This window comes from Glossina fuscipes, unplaced genomic scaffold (assembly GCF_014805625.2).
Source record: "Glossina fuscipes isolate IAEA_lab_2018 unplaced genomic scaffold, Yale_Gfus_2 26, whole genome shotgun sequence".
NCBI lineage: Eukaryota > Metazoa > Arthropoda > Insecta > Diptera > Glossinidae > Glossina > Glossina fuscipes.
In genome coordinates, this window is record NW_023998421.1 from 3320607 (window position 1) to 3342570 (window position 21964).

Genomic DNA, 21964 nt, shown 5'->3' on the forward strand with positions numbered 1-21964 from the left:
ATGGCATTGTTATGCCCGTTGCAGTTGACAAAAGATTAACACTATGACCTATGCACCTTGAAAGGTAGTTAGTTTCTACAAGTTCAACTTTTCCTATGATAATAGAGAATAGAATTGTAACAACAAGCAAGGAATCACCAAAGCGCTTAACCTATCGCTTCTACTAGCTATAGAATAGTATTACGACCTAATAGCGGTGGACCATTAGAAAACTGAGCCAAGTGAATGAGATATTAAGCCATTTTGCGATGACGGGGTGGTTCGAAATAAGTCTCTTGTTTTCCAAAAATGTATTTTGTTTATATAGTCACATTACTGTTGAGCTCTCCGATTTGATAAGATTATCAGGATTAGAAAACTAAGAAGTAGTAGCCAAGTTGAGCGCGTGGTTACTGGCTGCCATCTCAGTACTCGGCTACTCCATCCTTATAGCTCGGGTCGGCTCTTTGAGGAGGTTTGTGCTAGCTGTGTCCCGAAATAATTAGAAAATTAAAAATCAAAGCACTACGTAGGGCTTGTCTAGCATATATCTCAGACCTTTTACGCTATTCTTGCTTTTTAGGAAGGACTAGCGCCCTAAAACTCAAGAAGCTTCTTCCACTTTCTTAGAAGCGCTGATTAACACCTTTCATTTATATACTCTTATCAAGCTTACAACTTGGAAAGCTTCCAATCTTTCTCCTTGAAGATAATGTAAGGTAAATGACGTTCTTTAATAAATATTTATATTTCAGTCGTGAATGCGCTTTTTTAGTTGTTCCGCAGTTACTAGTAGAAGTCATGCTCTTACGAAAACTATCATTTGCCTTCCAACAAATGCCTCATTAAAGTTAGCTTTAGAACTTGAAGAGATTTGTTCTCTCATACATAAATATCTTTTTACTACAATTTTATTTCTCTTCTTCTAATTATTTAACCCAGAACTGGTTCGCCCGAACTTAGTATCGTAATATTTGCAAACTCTGTTATCTAAAAATGCCTCCTTTAATTAAGAATCTTCAAGAATTGGTGCTGAAGTTTAAGATTGTGCCTGTAAAAAATTTCTAAAATTTAAATAAAAAAAATTTGTGCTTTTCACATTTAATCTCAACATATTAAATTTAATTACCCAGAAAAGCAGTCATGCAATAACCAATAAATAAAGTCGACATAACATAACTGCATGGAAACTAATGCAAACTGAAAATATTTAGTTACTCAGTTTACACAAATCTAACACCGTAGCAGATGCAATGAGAGTTTGCATTAGGAAAAGAAAAAATCTTTAAAGTAACGCAAGAGGTTTGCAAAATGTTCTCCGTGGACGTGAAAATTAATCACAGAGTTTACTTTGTTCAACCTATACGCGATCTTTTCACCGTTTCAACCGGCCGGTATGTCTTAAAGACTGCAAATTAGAATTGTTTGCGTACCGTAGCCTCGCCCGAAATATACCACAGCTTTTCACTATAACCTTAGGTGCTAACTAGGATCACATTACTATGTGCGAGAATTTGTAAGTTAAAGTTTCGTCTACCGAGGACAAGATTGTAAAAGATTCTATATCACTTGACAACTTTGATCTGTAATCTATGGCCATGAATCAGCAATGCATAGGTCAAATTTTTACTTTTTAAGTGAATTGCTGCAAAGATGAGCGGTTAAAAAATGGATAGCAAGAGGCACAGAATCAAGTTGACTTAGAATTCAGAGTTAAGATTATCTATACTTTATAGGATCTCTAGTTGGTATTTTTGGATGATATGGAAGGACAAATCAATGGTTTTGTTTATATATTCCTTTACATGCAAATCGATGATCCATTGGCAAGACACCCGCCGCAAGTCCCGGATTGTATGCGAAAAGAAAATAATTTAATATAATTTTTAGCAGAGCACACATACTAATCGAAAATTGCACACAAATTGTTAAAGAAGTATAATACGTTGCTAACCTTGTGCACCGATTTCAGTACACGCTAAAATTTTTTAGTAAGCCACGATATTCAAGTGTAATGATGTGTCCAACCCTCATCGATCTGTTATTGACATTTATTTCTTAACAGTTAGGCCAAGAAGGTATTAAAAATTCGTTGTAGACGATGCGCCGATTGGTTTATTAATAACACATCACGGCAACTAAAATATGAATTCAAAGTTATGAGTATTCAAGAACATAATTTACTTACTATATTATATATTGCATTATGGATTGATCTAAGACGAACAGAATTTCCTTTTTATTTGGTAATAGAGAACTTTTTACTTTTCGTTTACCGTTTCATTTATTTGATTTTATTTTGTCATTTTTGGCATTTTTGCCCTCCCACTGGAATACTAAGAACACATTAAACTGATTTAATATTTTATCGATAAAGCTAAACATCAATAAACCTCTAAGGAATAATTCAAAATTCAAAAACTCTCTTTCCCAATTTCAACCAAAAACACATTAAGGGTGTTCATGAGAAAGCACACCCTTACACTGCTTTGCTATTTTGTAGAGTTGAAAATAGGTCTTAATAGTTGGTGAGTGAGTTAGGAAAAGTAAGGAAAGTTGAAAGAAACTCACGGTCTTGTGTAAAATTTCAATATTAATTTCAATTCGGTACTAGAGCCAAAGCAACATATATGTGCTCGCTATAGAGCGAACTTGAATTGGTTCTTAAACTAAACTCTTTGCTCGATGAATCTGAAGAAGTTTAATTTTTATTAAATACCAAAATAGCTATGCATTTCTATATGTGTACACATCGACGCTTTTAGGACTTGAATAAACCTTAGATGTATTTTTTTTTTTCAAAAAAAAACCTACTTCTTCGTTCCTTTTTATGTTAAGGGAAATGAGAGAAGAAAAAAAAAAAAAAACATATCCTTTAACCCTTAATGGAAAAATGTTTATTTTGATACAAGTTTTATTTATATTATTTTTACTACTATTTCCTTATTTTTACTTTCAGGTTGTGAATTCAAAACGTGAAACGGATGCCGGCGTGTACTGGTGTGAGGCTAAAAATGAGCTGGGTGTAGCGCGTTCACGTAATGCTACCTTGCAAGTGGCGGGTACGTTTTAACATAAATTTGCATAAGAATATACATTAGCTTATCAAGCATGAAGGGTTACGACTATGGGTTATTCAAGCAATTGTTATAAAAGAACAGAAAGAAGTTTACAAAATTCTGCCTTAACAAATATAGAAAATTTATAGCTTGTAGATGAATCCTTCTGTTATATATATGTATGTATTATAACAGTTGAATAACGTTTTATGCAATGTTTAAAATCAAAGTACAAGATTCGAATACAATTCCTAATGCTTTCGCATTTGTTTGAAATTCTCTCATTTTTCTAAATAGTACGTATAGGCGTCACCATTTTCTGCGAATGTCGCGTGGATTATTAATTTCTGTTTGCCTAACTAGTTTTTTTTTTTTTTTTTTTTTTTTTTAAATCGATATTGGCTTTTTATATGAATGTTTATATACATGGGAACATATGCTTGGCAAACATCTTAAGGCTTATAAACGGTATTTTCAATATTTGCATAAAAATCACGCATAGCGGCCTGCTGTCACTATGCATGTATGTGCTGAACCTGTGTATTATATTATATTTCAGTTTTTCAACGTACTCTCAGAACTCTTACTCTTTGTAAGAAAGAATTTTCATATGCCCGGAATATGTGTCAGTCTTTTTTTTTTCATTTTTTTACATTTTTTTTCTTTTCTTTTCAACTTTTTCACCTAAACCAGCTGTCACATATATATATATATATATGTATGTACGTATATATACATATATATAAAGTAAACATATATAAGCCTCTGGCGGTTAAATTTGTGGCAAATGTGGTTTGAATTATTAAATGATGAAAGCAGAGGGTACGAGATGCATACACACACACACTCTTCATATGTATATTTATACATGCACACTGAAACGAAACGAAAGTATTTGAAAAAAGAATCAATATAAAAATTGCCACGTCTGCTGTTGATGTTGTTTTCTGCTTCGCTCTAAGCTATTTTATTGGAAATAGATTTTATAAAATTTAAGTTATTTGATTTAAAAAGAAATAAAATTTTGATATGTGTAAGAAAATGCTGATAAAACTGACATTAGAATGCCAAGTGCGACTACAATCTACTTAAATTTTCCCGGATTATTTTTGTTCAATTTTTTTTGTTATTTTTTATTTTTTTTTTTTTTTGGAAACATGGAATGAGCATAGGTGCCTACATTTGAGTCCTTTTTGTTTATCAAAAAACTATAGCTCTTAAGCGAAATTTTGGCGACCATCAGGGTTGCACTAGAGAACTAAAGTGTGACACAAAAGGATGCTCCGTATATCATTACTCATAAACTGCGAAAACACGATAAAAATTTTAGAGTTTGCTACACAAAATTATAGGCTGAAGGAGACCGATATGGCAAGGTAAGAAAGGTTCGATCCTCTATCTATCTACACAGTTTTAGTCGTTCGTGGAATGTTTATTGAATTGTTGTTTTTTTTTTGTTTTTGTTTTTAAAGATAAATGTGGGTGTGCAATAGATTCAGTCAGTGGCATTGCGAATATGATTCTCTGACTTGTCAATATGGAAAACATGGCATTGACTGTCTAAGCTTTCTCTTATTTACACATACATGTGTTTTTTATGGAAACATAATTCAACAAATCAGTCGATTACTACTGCTATTATATGCGTACATTTACACGTTTATTTACATTGTCTGATAATTTTTTTATTTTATTTACATTACTTTTTTATTTATGTGTTTTTCTTCTTTTTTTTTTGTATGTAAAAAGGATACAACGTTTTCGTTATATTAGCAAATTAAATTTTGTCGTAAAATCAATGTAAAAATTACAACAACCTCAAAGTACTTTCACGTTTTTTATTAAATTATGAACAATATCGATTATTTTACATCAATGCACAAAAGTGTAGTAATTTCCTTTGAAATTTCCTGCTCAAACAAATATTAATTTTTAATAAATTAATATAATTTACACTTCTATCAAATCGATGCAGCACTATCTGATTGAAAGCAAAATATTCATTTAATGATATTATCACCGATGGTGCGGCAACTAATTGAAAGATTAAAGGTTACTTTCATATTATTACTGTTACTGATTATATCGACTGATTTTTATTACTTTATCTCAATCGTCTATAAATTGCCTTGCCTTCTGCTGTATTGCATGGTATGTTGACATGTTCCTTATTTCTCTTAGAAAATGTCTCTCGTAGAATCCTACTAAAAGGATTTTTTTTTTTTTAATTCATTTATTTATTTTTTATTTATTTACACATGAAACTCAACTAAAATAAAATAACGACTTTAATTGGCTCTTAGAAGTAAATCTTATATAAGAAAAAAAAATAAAATAAAAATAACAATTAAATGATAATTCATGTATAAATAAATAAAAAAGATAAAAGAAAGAAAAAAAAAGAAAAAAGTGCACAACTGGCACAGAACCAAACACCCATCAACCAAATTGCAAGTGAACCCCTAAGCCATAGCAAAGATGCGAAAGCTTGACAACCGATACAGTGATCAACACCAATTAATTTTCGAATCATAATGAGATATTAAGATTAAAAGTTCATTTAAATACGACATAAGCAAATCGCGCGTATTAAGCAAAGTTGTTTAGATAGACCTTGAAGAAATCGATATCGATATTAGGTGATAGATGTTATTTAGGTTTCTGCAAACAACCCTAAACGGGTTAAACAGCTCATGATTTCATTTACATTGACTCAGCTTAATGAACGTAAAGTGCGGTTAGGGACATTAAAGCTTAGCTCACAAAGTAATGTGGACTAATCGATAGATTTAAAAAAAAAAAACAAAATTTGAATGACAATTTTGAGCTGACTAGTCTGATTTTCGATTTAAGGAATTGAGTACAATTTTTATTAGTAACTGCACAACTATATATATATATATATATATTTAAAATAGTTGAAGGAAAAGAATAACGTCGGGATAGCGGAAATTAAACACTGCATATGTGTAAATAGAAATAAAAATTCAATTATATATACATATAAAATTAATTATGAATACAAATATAACACATTTTTATGATTTTATACATGTTTATAAACATATCAATTAATGAAAAAGAATACAAGCTATGTAAATATGTAATCGGAATTTGCTTGTGAATGGCCCTAGCACTCCACGCAGAGGACAATGCCTGAAGTTGTGTTTTTTATAGCTTGGACATCTACCACCACATATCGCAGCTCCCAAATACTTTTTCCAACAACGAAAATATCGAGTTTTGTGTACGAACTCTGCAAAAGAAAGTCTTTAAAAGTGCGTCTAATTCATAGATAAATTCTTATCCTCCTTATCAACTGCGAAAATGAATCCCTTTGGTGGTAAGATGGTACTCTGCGTTTCTACGGGACCAGAAGATTGTGGCATCTACCAATTATCAGACCAGTATAACGAAACATATAGCTAGCTGTAGGCAATAATTAAGCAGTAGATTTGTTTTTTTTGTAGCAAAATTGCGATTTCATATGCACACATCTCTATGTGTCGTAAGCGTAAACGTAAAATATTTCGTGTGCTTTCGACTTTTTATCGGTTAGCTATCTGTTTCTTTCTTATTTAAATTTAACGAAAAATATTGTTACGGAAATCCCAAATCCAGTTCATTCCAGCTAAGTAATAAAATCCCTAAAGACGGAAAAACCAAGTGCACATACGCAGCGCGTCATGCAGCTGCCGGCCGAGGAAGACGAGTACCAGAAAAGCAGCTTAACGAATTAAAAATGAAGCTATAAAGGAAGGGAGAGGCAGTAGAAAGAGGATTTAGAGTTGAGCCGTTGAAAGTATTGCCAAAAATAAATTGCGAATAATCCTATATTTAAAGAAATATAATTGTAAATAAAATAACTTTGAAGTGTATTTCGCTTAACCAAAATATCCACGATCTAGTTGTACGAATCTTATAATAGAAAAGCGAAAATTTCTTTAACTTGTAACACAAAAACAAAATTTCAAACTCTTTGCAATTAATACTAACCTTCTTTTTGACAACTACTGAAATAAGAACTATTAAAAAAAAAAAAAAAAACAATAATAACAACAACAACAACAACCAAAAACCTTAAAACTGTTTAAAACTTTATGTTTGATTTATATATTACTTTTACTTTGACATTTTTATAACGTTCACTTCCCTCTTAAACTCAAAATGCATTAAGACAAATGGTTTTAAACGGTTTGACCACAAAAATACGAAATAAGGAGAGAAACGAAGGATAGGTTTTTTTTTTATACATTAACTGGAAGACAATCAGTATAAAAAACACAAGTTATCATACAGTTGATGACAAAATTACCGAAATATTTGCCAAAACTCATACAATCAGGCTTGCCTTAGGATGAATCTTGAATTCTCGCTGACAAGAATACATAAATATATGAAAATTGTACAAAGAAGGAGCTGTTTCCAGCTAAGATTATTACACGGACTTTGGCGAGAAGAAGTGTAGGGCAGAGTTAAGCACTTAATAAAAGAAAAATTTAAACAACAGAAGCAAAACCTAATTAGTAGCCCGCAATCCCACGATGCCAGTAAGTAAGATTCAGCAGGTAATATATCCTATAAAGCAGACCCTACCGAGCTTTCATAACATATTTGATTCAATTTTTATTGTTTTTTTTTTTTAATCTTAGTTGATATATTCAAACCAAGAACAAAAATAGATAGAATTGAACATTGAAAGAATCTTAAAGTTCGACTTTCACACTTTCACATGACGATTAGAGGAATAATTTATATACAATTCATTAAGATCAGTATTAAGTTTATTTCGATTAAATTGTGGCAGAGATGATAAGTGCTTTCAAATCTACATTGCATTTGTTAAAGGTAGATGTGTTAAGTTTCAGTTATGTATTTCATTTCATCCGACTATTACAATCTCAATGGATAGATCAAGAATGTACTTTCTTGTCTGCTATCTTTTAGCGGGCATGAAAGTTCAAATGGGCCGATCAAAGCAATCTTCCTGCCATCAATTCACCCCAATGTTTGTTCTTATCTATAAAAGAACAAGGACTGATCGATTTTGCAGAAAAAAAATTACAATTGTTTTCTTCGTGACTGTGAGCATATACATCGTAGGAACGCCCCAGTATGACAAGACAGATTTACGAAAGTGACCACAGTTACGTGGCGCACATGAACATAAAAATCTAAAGTCATGTTTCAGGTCTTTTTTACTCTCCATTTAATACTAAAAAAAGAAGCAAAAATTTTTTTTTAACAGTTTTTCAGTTTACTTTTTGTTTAAATTTCTTTCTCTTTCTTTTTTGTTTTTGCCGCCTTTTCCCTGTGAAAAATTTTACTTTGGAAGACAGAGATGAGTAAATCACTCTTTCAAATGGTTTTATTTTGTGTCTCTTGCAATTTTTTTTCCCTGATATTTTCAGATTGTGTCTATGAAAACGTAATAAAGTGCAGTTAGAGTTAGAGTGTGTTGCTTGGTCTGTCTTTCCTGTATAGTCATAAATCATTTTGATTGTGTGTTCAAATAGTAATTTACATTTTCACACATTACGGGAAGGATTATTTCATGAGGCGACAGGTATTTTATAGAGAATTTAAACAATTCAAGTTATGTTTGAATATCATTTCATTAAGCCGTAGCCGTTTCAAACTGACATATCCACTTAAGCTTTATATAGTATGGTAATGACGAGAGAGAACCGTCTGGAAACATTTATTACAATTCTCAATGTTCCTGCAACAACATTTCTGCAATAAAACAGTTTAAAAGGGAGGGATAAACCGAAAAAAAAAGAAAAAAACATTTTAATTCATTTCAGTTTTGAATGAAAGTTGCTCAGTTCGCTTGACTACCATCGTTTTCAATTAGAGGAGAAGAAGAGAGTTTCAATTAAAAACAATTCACTTTTGAATTCATAAAAAGTTTAAATAATGAGGTTTGTAGATGGTCCTCGTTCTCGCAGTGTTAAGAATCAATTTGGGTATTACTCGAACTTAACCTAAAGAGAGTAAGGAATGAAAACTTAAGATCAAATTTATTCTTTTTACGAAAGTTTCGACAAAGTAATGAGGAGTTCCAAACAGGGACGCATGAAATTTGTTCAAGAATACATCTGTTAAGGATAGCAAAGAATAAAACGTTTGACACCTGATGACATTTGCGATAGTCTTTCATGATGTAACAAAGTCCGAAAGTAAAGAAATTTTTAAACTGTCCTCCATTCCATCGAACTAAGCTATACAACCATAAAAGTACAATTTATAACGGCCCATCTCACCCGGAATCCGATGATTGTGTGCTGGCCATCCGGAAACGACCAAACTCTTTTTATGCGGTGGGATTGATTACTGTTTTGATTACTTTTATTATTGCTATTAATTTAGTCAGAGAAATAAATTTTAAGATTAAAGTGTTAAAGCATTAGCAAATAAAGGGCTTTATTCAAAACTCTACCGTATTTGGGATTCGAACTCACGACTATCGAGTTGTTAGTGGACACCCTTTGCTTACGCGGCCATTCAGGCGGATTATTGTTTTCAAACATTTAAGGATTTCATAAAAGTTAATTAATTTTTGGACATTTAATAATAAAAATTGCCTCACCGACTTTTAACCAGAGAGTCACCAAAAATTGCATAAAACATGATTATATGTGAATAGGTTTTCCATTGTGCTGCTAGTGTGCTTACAGCACTTTAGTCCAAGAATTTATATTTTTTACTTAAATAAATTGTGTTAATAATAATATTAATGAAAGATGACGAAGAAGCGGAAGTAACGTCAAATTTGGGAAATGTCCGAAGAACCGATTTTCCGAAAATGGTCATAGAAACTTATGGCGCCAATTTTGAGTGCACTGGATACTTTAATAAAATCAAAGAAGATGAAGAGGAAGAAAGCAAACAATTTTGTCCCGCTCGTTGATGTATGAAAGCAGTAGAAAGCGTAGAGTGGTTTGCAAGGCTAACGCTCCGCTGGCTGTCTTCAAGGATCTTACAATTTTAGCTTAAGGAAAGGTCTATATAGGAGATTTTGGTGGATATAAATTCCCTCCACAGTAATGAAATTACGTTTTTTTAATTATTTTCAACGTGCGTTGCAAGAGAATAGGTGTACAAATAATTCCTTCTGTTATTTCATAAAATTCGACTCTATTTAAAATGTACTTGTTAGGGCGCTTGTACCATTATTCATATAATAGGAATATTATCCATATATGCCATAAAGCGGGTAGGTTTCCGGCACAAACTTGCGTGCTTGGAGGCGAAATAGCCCTCGACTTATTTTCGTGCATCTACAACTTCTCCGATCTTCTAAGCTAAACATGAGCTCATTTACCTGACCAAGTGGTAACCGGAAGCGGCCAAATCGGGAAAATAAGCAAAGTGCGGTAAAACTTCCCAGCCTAAGTTGAAAATCACTTCCAACGTTTCCTTTGCTGTAAACAGACGGACGTATGCGAATTTCATCGTACTCAAAATACAAATTGTTTCGGTTTTATGATCATTTATTTATTTATGTATAAAAACAGAGTTAAGCTACAGCGAAAATTCATATAAATTACGTAATTCACATAATTGACGGCTTAGCCCACTTGCAATGCAAGTAAAGAAGAAAATTTCTTTGTACACTAAAGAAATAAACATGAAGATCATTACTCATCAAGCTCATCCATAACCCAACGGGTAAACTACCAGCTTTTCTAAACATGAATCAGTACGCTGGTGGAACGCAACACACTAGAATAGAATTTAAATTTTAGTTTAAATACGACGATGGCAGTAAAAGGGGTTTAAGAAGATTAGTCTTAATGGAAGGAACATGATCTCTGATTACGAACTTAGGTTATAAACCTCATTTAAATTATTCTAGAGGATCCTAAGTGAATTAAAAAAGCTCATAGTTTAACTTACATTGGCTAAGTTTTATAAAAAGAAAGTTACTTGTTGAGCGGATAGGAACATTAAAATAGACCTTACCCACCAAAACCGGAGAGTTCGATAACACAATGAATTCGCTTCACCATGAAAGGAATTCGTGATAGCATCTTACGTTTCTCGACTGACGGCGAAGATATAAGTGCAACCTATTCTCATAGCGAGGTAAAGGGACACGTGCAGCCAAACCTAAATTTCTGAGACCAAAAAGCAGAAACTGCTTCCACAAAGATTCTATGGACTTCACATGGCAACAAGGCGAAGGTGATCATACGACCGAGGCGTATTCAAATGCAGATCGTACTAAGCTAACATAATTGTGTTCGCATAATTAAATGTTTGGCGAGTCTTAAAAGTGCATGCTTGCAGTTACTTTTTTACTTCAATGCCCTTTTTGTTGGGCCTTTTTGACTTTCCGGTAGGTAGTAAGTTAACAATCACACATTCCTTAAGAAATGCGAAATTATCTCGTGATCTAAGTTCACTGCAGCAATTGCATGTATTGTACCTAACCTAAGAGCACAGAGCTAAAGGCAAAATACTATCCGATAGCGAAGATCATCGATCACATGATTACTTTATTAACTGCTTGTTTATTTTGAGAGTTCGGCAAGCTTACCGCGTAGACGGCAACGCAATTAATCCAAAGTATTAGCCGTCTATCAACTCTGCATTATTCTGATGCATAAAAGAGACAATTGTAAGCAGATTATCGACATATTATGAATGATTAGTATTAGTACGAAATATTCAGGAAAGATTGCTTTGTCGTTATATTTTTTATTCACATTTTAAAGTGCTAGAAATTTTGTAAAAGCTTCCCTTATTTTCCCTGGAAGAGCCTATAACACACAAAAGTATTGCTTTGCACAAAGCTGAACCGAAGTCAAAATCGCCCCAACGCTTGAGAATTTCACGGGCATCGAAAGTCTTTGTTATTGGTTTTGTTGAAGTGTCTGGTGAATACACTTCCTTAAAGCGATTATTCATAAGAGTCATGTATAATTTGACGCGCTCCCGTTGGGCATCTCTCGCTGTCATAAATCCACTCTCAATAAAACGATAGCGTACAGAACACGCACAGCGCTTGGGTCATCATTCATAATTTCTAACCCCCGAACATGCACTTTGAAAGGAGTTTTAACATTTGCTAGGAACTCGCGACAACTTTGTAATATTGTGGCAGCCTTATTACGTTCTACGTCATCCACAAACACACAAGCGCCAAGAGTGGCATGAAGACTTGAGTCAAGTTGAAATAAACTTTCATCAATGCTGGGTAATTGGGCAGACAAAATTAGTTCTTTGAAAACTTGAAAATTCTCAAGTATTTCATCATAATTTAAGGCTACTCCATAAAAGTGCGTAGCATTCATTCGACCTCGCAATGAGGCCACCAATACATCAATTTTATGTTTAGCGGTAGCGACAGCATTTCGAATTTTGCCTGTAATTACGACATTAGTTTCGCGACTTTTATTCCCTTTGTCAGCGACGCGAGGGGTATCATTATTTCAGTTGACGTTTCGGTTTCCAAACGGCGTTTAGTCGCACCCTTAAAACCAATAAGACCGCCATAAAATGAAGATGCTACGTGTATCTTCAGCTTAAAAATCGAGTTTTGGCATTCAATGTCACTTAGATCATCATCTATTTCGTCGTTATGTTGTTCCCCATATAAATCTCGTTCGTTGTTCGCTTGCTTAGCGTTGTGAAGATTGCTCTTCATTGCGGCCTGGGAAGCTTGGCGTTGATCGTTAAAATCTTCATGAACCAAATTCACCCGGTAGCTGCGATTGTTACTTATATACACCAACGGCGGAGCTAATATATTCCGGCTCATTATTTCAAACAATTTAGTAAAAGGAAAAATTCGAAGACTTTGCCAAAATCTAAATTACTAGTGAACGATAACTCGCCAACTGTTATGTTATAAAATGTGCTGAAAGACTGCTTTGGCGGATTTGTGACTGAAGTGGAAACAAAATCGGGTATGAAACGAGAAACGTTAATTCAGCCAATAAAAAATGTTCACATTTCGCGTCAATTACTACTTTTGCGTATGTTGGAAAAGCGTATTAAGCAAGAACAAAAAAAAAAGGACCGCTTTCTTCAAATTGTACAAAGGCCTTTAAATCGCTTTAAAAAGTTCATTTCAAATTAGTTTCGAATACGAAAGAAACAATTCATCAAAGGCTATATATGTATATACCGATACCATAGAAATGTCTGAAAAAGTTAACTGCAAACACTAAACGAATATGAAATGCATTTCCAAATAGTACAAACGTGGTATATACATACATCCAGAAACAATCTGAAATCAAGTCGTTAATTAATGTCAAAAACTTTACTCTTTTTCAAACGAAAGTCAACTGCAGCATAAAATCAAGCAAAATATTACATAAAAAGCAAAAAAAAAAAAAAAAAAAAAATTGAAGAAAAAGTCAAAAAGCTAAAGTAATTAAAGTTGAATATTAACTTTCTCTCCAAGCACAATTGCAAATGATTGTTAGGAAAACAAAAATAGTATAAGCAAAAAAAAAACCTGAAATGAAATGAATTTGGAAAACATCAAGATATCGATCGACCTCAAGTTAAGGGTAGAGCTCTGAAGAAAGAGATTAAATTGAAATGTTAAGAATCAGAAAAGACAAAGAAGAACAACGAAAAACTATTTAAGATTGATTTATGTTTAAAAGTTAACTTTTTTTGAATGTAAATCGCATTTACGTAAGTGTTAGCCACACATGTAAAGCGAGACAACACACAGGTTACTTGTTAGATTACTACATAGATGGCGTGCTACAAACTCTTTTCCTTCTTCTTCTTCTTCTTCACTCTCTTCTTCCTTCTACATGCAATTATAAAACATTATTTGTGTGACAGACTAAACGTTAACTTGACAGTGATAATGTATTGCTAAACTAAAGTAAACCGATAAACGATAAAGCAGATGGAAGCAGGAAGGATATAAAAGAACTAAAACCAGACACTAAAGCCAGACATTATTTGGGGAAAGTCATTTTAAACCATACGTAAGTACAACCATACTTATGAGAGTGCGAGAGATGAGTGGGGTGAGACACCAAGTAGCGTAAGAATAATGTCTAAACGATGATTAAATTTTTACACCAGAAAAATCAATTACAATAATGTCTGTCTAAGGACCATTTAGTGCAATTGTATGTTTCCTTACGTGTAACTGTATTAAACCGTACTATGCATAAAGAAAAAGGGACCCTATCGGATTGCAACGAATGTTAAATCATTGACAGATATATAAAAAAGAAGAAATAAATAAAAAAAAAAAGGGAAAAATCAGTAAAAGTTTGCTTGGCCATTAGAAGATAACGACTTTAGAAAGACTTTCAAATATAAAGACTGTATATATAAAAATTCCACTAAAATCGCTTAGATCCTGCAAAACATATTGAATTCTATAATTTCTACATTGCTTTAGAAACCTTGTAAAAAAATTCTTTTAATATTTGACAACAATTTCAATATTAACCAGTCGGTCATGCTTAACGCCGCTAGACATTTGCCCCCCCTTCCGGATTGGGTCCGGCGTCTGCACACAATCGCAATTTTATCAAACACATTATATTTGATTTTCAATGCGTTGACCATATCACCCACATTCTACTCCTGTTTCATAATACGTAATAGCCAGACATTTTCTCCAAGCATTTGCGTCGTTGACATTGTTATATATAAATGAATTGTACAACAACTTTCAACATTGAACTTATATAATAGAAATGAGGGTCTGTGTGCTATGTATGCTACAGCACAGTATTGCCTTGAAACTTATTCGATAAGAACTGAAATGGTACGGAATGAAAATGAGAAAAAATGAAATTAAAGAAAAACACAAACAGCAAAGAAAAAAGCGTAAAATGAAAATCAAAATAGAGACAAAAAGAATGAAAATAACAAGATTCATTTTCTTGGGTGCCATGCTGGGATAGTGTTATAACTGAAATACTGTCTACATTCTAGTGTCGCTTTTATTGTATTGCGAGGCCAAACTCCACTGAACGAAGTACATAATGCTATGAATGTTTTCTGACTGTCTCTCGTTATAAGTATATAACTATGTATAGTTTGTTTTGCTAGTATAGTTGCTAGCCTTATACATCTTGAGGTCTTTATCTAACAAAAGAACACACACAATCAAATATTATTATTATTATTGTAGTAACGGGTAATGCCGGGTGTCCAATGTTCTTAGTTATTATTGATGACAACCGTCATTAATGCCTATTAATTTATGAGAGAGAAATAAATTAGTATTAAATCATCAGAAACCTAAAAATCTAAAAGTGTTTATCATAGTTTTAATGATTGATTAAAGTAAATGTATTGAAAAAAAAAAAAAAGAAGAAACCTAATGAAAATGTTGTCGTCACTTTAAGTCATAAACATAATCTAGTGGCTAAAGAATTTTAATGCAAAGAATAAGAAATGAACTTTGAGCAATCAATGTATAAATTTTTTTCAATTTAATAATACTACGCAAAATGGAAATGTATAAGCTGCACTGACAACTCCTTAAGATTGTTAACAAAAAAAAATTAACTCTTATTCCATTTCTTAATCAGAAGGAATATGACATATTTAAAAAAAAAGTTGAAAGAAAATCCCTCTGATATCATTCGCTAAGTCTCCCGTTGACACGTAAATGGGGTCATTGTTCAAATATCTACACGATTTGTGGATAGTATTAGTCTTCACACGGTTTGTGGCCACATTTTTGTGGCATTCTCACAATTACTTTACAGATTACAATTTACAGTTAATTGAAATTAATTTGCCTCTAAATTTATCTATTGACGAATCGCTTATTGACGTTCATGAAAAGCTGGAATTTTTGAATGAATTGGTAAAGTTTGCGATTTTCTGCTTATGTTGTTTTCTTTGCCAGTTTCATAGATCTGGTAAAGTACTATCCCATAGTTTCATCCCAAGGATTTTATTAACAAAAATACGACGTCCTCCTATTTAATAAATCGTCTTTCTGCCTCTGATTTGTAATTATAAACTACAATTATAAGACACGCTATAATCAGTCATTCTCTTCATTAATTTATAAATCTAAACTTACGTCTCTGACCTATTGATCCTTTCTCACACGATTATCCTATTGGTTTTTATTTTAACTATTACATCTTTTTAAAGAACTCGTGTACAAGGTACACATTTGCAATGACTGTGGCATCAGCTCCTAACTCTCATATCCGCTTAAAATTGGCCTTAAATTGAGTGCACGCTAGTGTTACTCTCAACTTCCAGTTTATTAACTTTATTGGCTTGGTAAATTTGCTCCTAACTCCTGCGTGTAATTGTAAAACAGAGATTTTGCTGCTTTGCTGCCGTTTCGATAAAGAAGAGAGCACATGTCATTAACCATTTTCAGAGAATCTCCCTTAAAAAAATTGGTGCCTATAATCGTAACCTTCCCAATATGATGTCACAGCGTAACACTAACGAACATACTCCTACACTTGGAAATACGTAACCAAAACGAACTTGCGATCTTGGTAATCGCAATAAATATTCGATGTCCAGGGAAACTTATGAGACAATCAACTTTCTTCCTCAGGCGACGCATTCTCTCTGTTCTACGAATTAAATCAAACGCATGAAAACATTGCGTTATTATGGGTAGGCAAGTTACATTATCCAGAAAAAAGGGGGACAATCCCACCTAATCACAATCTGCTAAAGCGTAAAACTTATGGGATACGGCTAAAGCGCAATTAAGCAAGTAAAGGTCGGTCCAATGTTCATATGCGTGCAGACATTACTAAGAACTTATTAAGTTTAATTTTATTGGCAAATACAACTGCGCCCGCGTCTTACAATTAAAAAGAAAAATAATACAACAAAAATAAATAAAGTTTTCTAGATTTTTGCAAAAACAAAAGAAAAAAAAAAATATCATGAAAAGATTTTTTGTTTTTCACAAACGAATACAAAAAATATGAAATCTTAGATTACTTTTCTAAATCTCTTAAGCGCAGACATAAACTTATTGTGCGTCACGCGTCAATTTTGTATACATAAGAAAATCTTTCTACCTATCTATGATTCTGTAGCAACAATATACTTTCACTTTTTGTTTATTCTCTTTTGGTTTTCTATTCTTGTTTTTTTTTTTTTTACTTTAGTATTGCGTGATGACTTTCGCTTAGAACCTCAAAACACACGCATAGCACAAGGTGATACAGCATTACTGGAATGCGCTGCACCCCGTGGTATCCCCGAACCGGCGGTATTGTGGAAGAAGAATGGCCAAATTTTAGACTTGGAATCGTCAAAACGCATACGTTTGGTTGATGGTGGAAATCTGGCCGTACAGGATACCCGTCAAAGTGACGAGGGTCAATATCAATGTGTAGCCAAAAATCCGGTTGGCATACGAGAATCAAAAACAGCCACATTAAAGGTTCACAGTAAGTACATACAAATTTGTTTTCAAATGTCATTTAGATTTTATATCATAAGTGCTTCATTTAATTTATTGCCATTCCCAACGGTATAAATCTCTTTACCAATCACACACGAATATACACACAAACGCACACGTAGAACAAGATTGCATTCGGTTTTCAACTTGAATGAATGATTTCTTTTATGATATTCTTACGTTTTGTTTTATTGTAATTTTCTAGTTAAGCCATTTATTATACGGGGCCCTCATGATCAAACCGTTTTAGAAGGTTCCTCTGTAACGTTTCCTTGCCGTGTTGGCGGCGATCCAATGCCTGATGTTTTATGGTTGCGTACGGCTTCTGGTGGCAATATGCCATTAGGTAAGTGCAATTATAACTATTTAGGTTAAGTGTGTTCTGTATTCTGTGCTACAATCGTTTGCCTTGCGACATATAACGCACTAAGCCAAAGTCGATATTAAGTTTTAAGGACTTTATCAAAATCTGTATAAACCGCAATATAATTGCGATTAATATTTCGATTTGTTAGTTGAATATTTCAATAACAGATCGATTGCTTTTGTGTGGTTGTGAATAATTTCAAGGAAGAATAAATTTAGTTGTTAAACAAAGAAATGATTGAGAGATAATACACGAAAAGGAAAAATTAATTGTTGCGGATTTAAGGGAAATGTGATTATTGAAATACGTTTTCTATGACCATTTTATCAAACGCTTTAGTTAGTTAAGCGTAATTGCATCCCTTGCGGTCACTATTCTGTCAACTCGACAGTAAAACAACTGTCAGGTGAGTTAATTGATAAGAAGCTTTCTAAAATGTTAGTTAGATGAGTGTCTATTCTTAAGCTCATTCCAAAAGACAAAAGAAACTCGATTCCTTTGATACAAGTTGGCAAGTAAAGGTAACTAGTCCACTGGCTTTGGCAAGTACGAAAGCAAGTTTGTAGGGAAAGTTTAAGAAAGACCCGCTTTCTAGTCACACAGTCACAGACTCTACGTTTTTATGCGTCGATCGTAAGCAACCATATTTAATTAATTTTGATGAAAGCAACTGGTTTATCATTAAGGACAGATATTAGTGAGCTTAGCTCTGAAACCTTAGGCAATATGTAGCATTGTTTTCTTGAACGCGAATTGCGGGCGACTACTTTATAAATGTAGCATCAAGCATCATTACACAGATTTTCATAAAGAGACATAATATAATAATAAGTGCGCGGCGATGCTGGATTTTTTGTAAAATTATCAGCCTTTTGCTTACTTGAGCTTAAATTGTAGCTAGCGCACCTAATGCTGATCTAATCTTCAAATATCACAAAAACTCTAACTTGCTTTAGTTGATACATTTTCGGGAATAAGGTCGTCAAAAGAATATATAATAAATGTCACGGAATAATCTTGATTTTTTTTTTTTTTTTTTTTTGCCTCCTTATAATAACTAAGAATTGTTTTTGTTATTTACCTTAGTTCAATCAGCGACGATACAATACTTACGCAATTAAACGCTTAGTAGTTTATGAAGTTTTTCACTGACGATCATTATATGGTGCGTACAGGACCCCTGCTTTCGTACTGTATTAGTGTAATGGCACGTAGTGTAATGCGACGTGCTGTGAAGTCCAATGTAAGAGGACGCTAAGCACGTTGAAAGCTGAGTTTCCGGTTAACGATAACTATAAACGGACTCCTCCCAACGATGATTTTGCCCTAAATTTTACGTTTGTTGAAGAAAACTTTGTCTGGCAAATTTCCTAAAATTATTGCATAAGACATACGGCGATCCATTTAAACAAAAAACTTACGCATATGAACAGTGTAAAAATTGCGTAGGATTCCAAGAGGTAACCACAGTTACCACAGTTTCGTTCACTCTGATTGACCTCCAGGGGCTACGAACAATGAAAAAATATTATTAAGACTACCGTTCCGCGTGTTTTAGATAGGTCCTTCTAAAGGAACATAAGCATTTTAAATTTACTAATGACAGTCTGTCTGGTATGAGAGCTATATAGCACTGTTATCGTATGGATGTTGTAATCCAAAAATCGGAAACATGGTAATTGAACACACAGCTTATTCTCTTGCTCGCGGTTTCGAAAGCGGGATTGGCACTTTCAGACAATAAGTTGAAGGTGTGTAACAGAAATTCATGCAAGGGGCTGAGGGCCTGCTAAAGAACTATAGAGAAGGTCAAGCACCAGCTCAGTTGTATATTGAGCTGTTAATTAGGATAATTACGATACTGTTGTTTTACATCTTCGAAAACGTTTTATTGAAGTTGTATATTGGCTTGTTGTTTTGAAATTTCTCTACTAAATAATTTGTAAGTTTCCTGCGGCAAGGCTGCATCCTATATGGTGGTCTACATGTTCTTGCATGTATTGATTTCTTTAAAATATTGATGTCCAGGCTACTTTTTCTAAAGTTCTTGTTCACATTTCTATTCATTCCCATATAATGAATTGGGTAGAGCGAACGAAACTATTTAATAATTCACAAGTCTTCAAATGGATTGATTAGTATCATGCGGGAAGATTAGTTTTTTTCGGATAACTATTTCAAATAAGGTACCACTGACTAATCTTACTATGATATATTCTTTTATTTCTTCCACATATTAAAAAATAGCTCAGACTAGCTGTACATTCATTAACTTTTTGTATTTTTGTAGATCGTGTAAGCGTTTTAGAAGACCGTAGTCTCCGTTTGGAACGCGTTACCGTCGCTGATGAAGGAGAGTATAGTTGTGAAGCTGACAATGTCGTAGGTGCTATATCGGCTATGGGGACATTAACAGTTTATGGTATGTAGTAGTTTCTTTGTAGTTATTCCGCTCGTCATCTAAACGCTAGTCGTGTAGTTCACCTGTACTAATTGAACTCCACACTTTTGCTTCCGTCACATAGCACCACCAAAATTTATACAACGTCCTACGAGTAAATCTGTAGAATTAGGTGCCGATACCTCATTTGAATGTCGTGCTACCGGTAATCCCAGACCCACCATATTTTGGACCATTAAAAATAACAAATCAATTATATTTCCCGGAGCACCTCCATTAGATAGATTTCAAAGTATAAACACCGAAGATGGTCATTCAATATTAACTCTGACCAAGTTTGATCGTAGTGACAAAGATTTGGTGATAGTTTGTAACGCCATGAATGAAGTGGCAACCATAACAACAAGAGCTCAATTAACATTAGACTCACAAGAGGATCGACCTCCACCTATCATAATAATGGGACCAGTTAATCAAACACTACCCGTCAAATCTATGGCTACACTACATTGTAAAGCAATTGGTTTACCTAATCCCACTATCTCATGGTTTCGAGATGGTATACCAGTACATCCTAGTGTAAAGATTAACATTACCAGTGCAGGCGATTTAATAATTTCTGACTTGGATAGACAACAAGACCAAGGTCTTTACACATGTGTGGCAAGTAGTCGCACAGGCAAATCCACATGGAGTGGTTATCTGCGCATAGAAGTGCCAACAAATCCTAACATAAAATTCTACAGGGCACCCGAGCAAAGCAAATGCCCCTCCGCGCCTGGCCAACCGAAAGTATTAAATGCTTCTGCTAATGCTTTAACTATTGTATGGCCTACAAGCGATAAGGCAGGTGCCTCACCGCTGCTGGGCTATTCAGTAGAAATGTTCTCGACAAACAAAAGCAAAACTTGGATACCAATTGCGTCACGATTGACTGAGCCTATTTACACAGTTGATGGATTGACAAATGGTGCAGCATATATATTCATTGTAAGAGCTGAGAATGCATTGGGCTTCTCGCCTCCCTCACCCATTTCGGAGCCAATTACTGCTGGGCAATTGATACAGAGAGGACACCGTGGTAGTGCTGGCAACAACAACGGACGTAGTGGGCGAGATGATGTTATGCTTGTCGAAGTGGAAACTCTGCTGCAAACAAATGATGTCATTGAATTGCTGGAAGCAAATGCTTCCGATTCCACCACCGTACGACTAGCATGGGATATTGATAGTGACCAATACATTGAAGGCTTTTACATATATGCACGTGAACTGCATTCAGCCGAATACAAAATGATGACGGTATTGAACGCAGGCGGTGGTGCCAGTGCTTGCACAGTGAATGGCTTACAGAAAGCCAGCAAATATGAGTTTTTTCTTGTGCCATTTTATAAGAGCGTCATAGGAAAACCATCTAACGCACGTTATGCCACAACAATGGAGGATGGTAAGTTAAAACGGATAAAACTTGATGAAGATGGGGAAGAGCAACGTATAAAGTAGATGTGTGAAATAGAAAATCACTCATATTTTTATATATTCCCTTAGTAAAGCTTTTAAATAGCTTATATGTATGAGAGCACATTAAATTTAAAAAAAAAAAAATTTAAATAATCTTTGGTTTAATTATCTTTTATGTACAGTTCCGGAATCGCCACCTTATGGCATGGAGGCTATACAGTTTAATCGCAGCTCTGTGTTTTTAAAATGGCAGCCACCCTATCCGAACAAAACACGTAATGGTGCGTAACATTAAA

General features: G+C 33.8%; 1 protein-coding gene across 2 annotated transcripts in view; it reads left to right on the top strand.

Annotated features, from left to right (window-relative positions):
- Window positions 1-21964, top strand: part of LOC119635525 (roundabout homolog 2) — a 110973-nt gene that overhangs the window by 82814 nt on the left and 6195 nt on the right. Inside the window, exons 3-8 of one of the 2 annotated variants that reach the window (XM_038030353.1) lie at window positions 2939-3041; window positions 17141-17425; window positions 17645-17785; window positions 20097-20228; window positions 20332-21654; window positions 21851-21949. In XM_038030353.1, the coding sequence (XP_037886281.1) occupies window positions 2939-3041; window positions 17141-17425; window positions 17645-17785; window positions 20097-20228; window positions 20332-21654; window positions 21851-21949 (2083 nt within the window). The remainder of the gene's footprint in view (window positions 1-2938; window positions 3042-17140; window positions 17426-17644; window positions 17786-20096; window positions 20229-20331; window positions 21655-21850; window positions 21950-21964) is intronic. The other variant, XM_038030354.1, reaches the window with a different exon arrangement.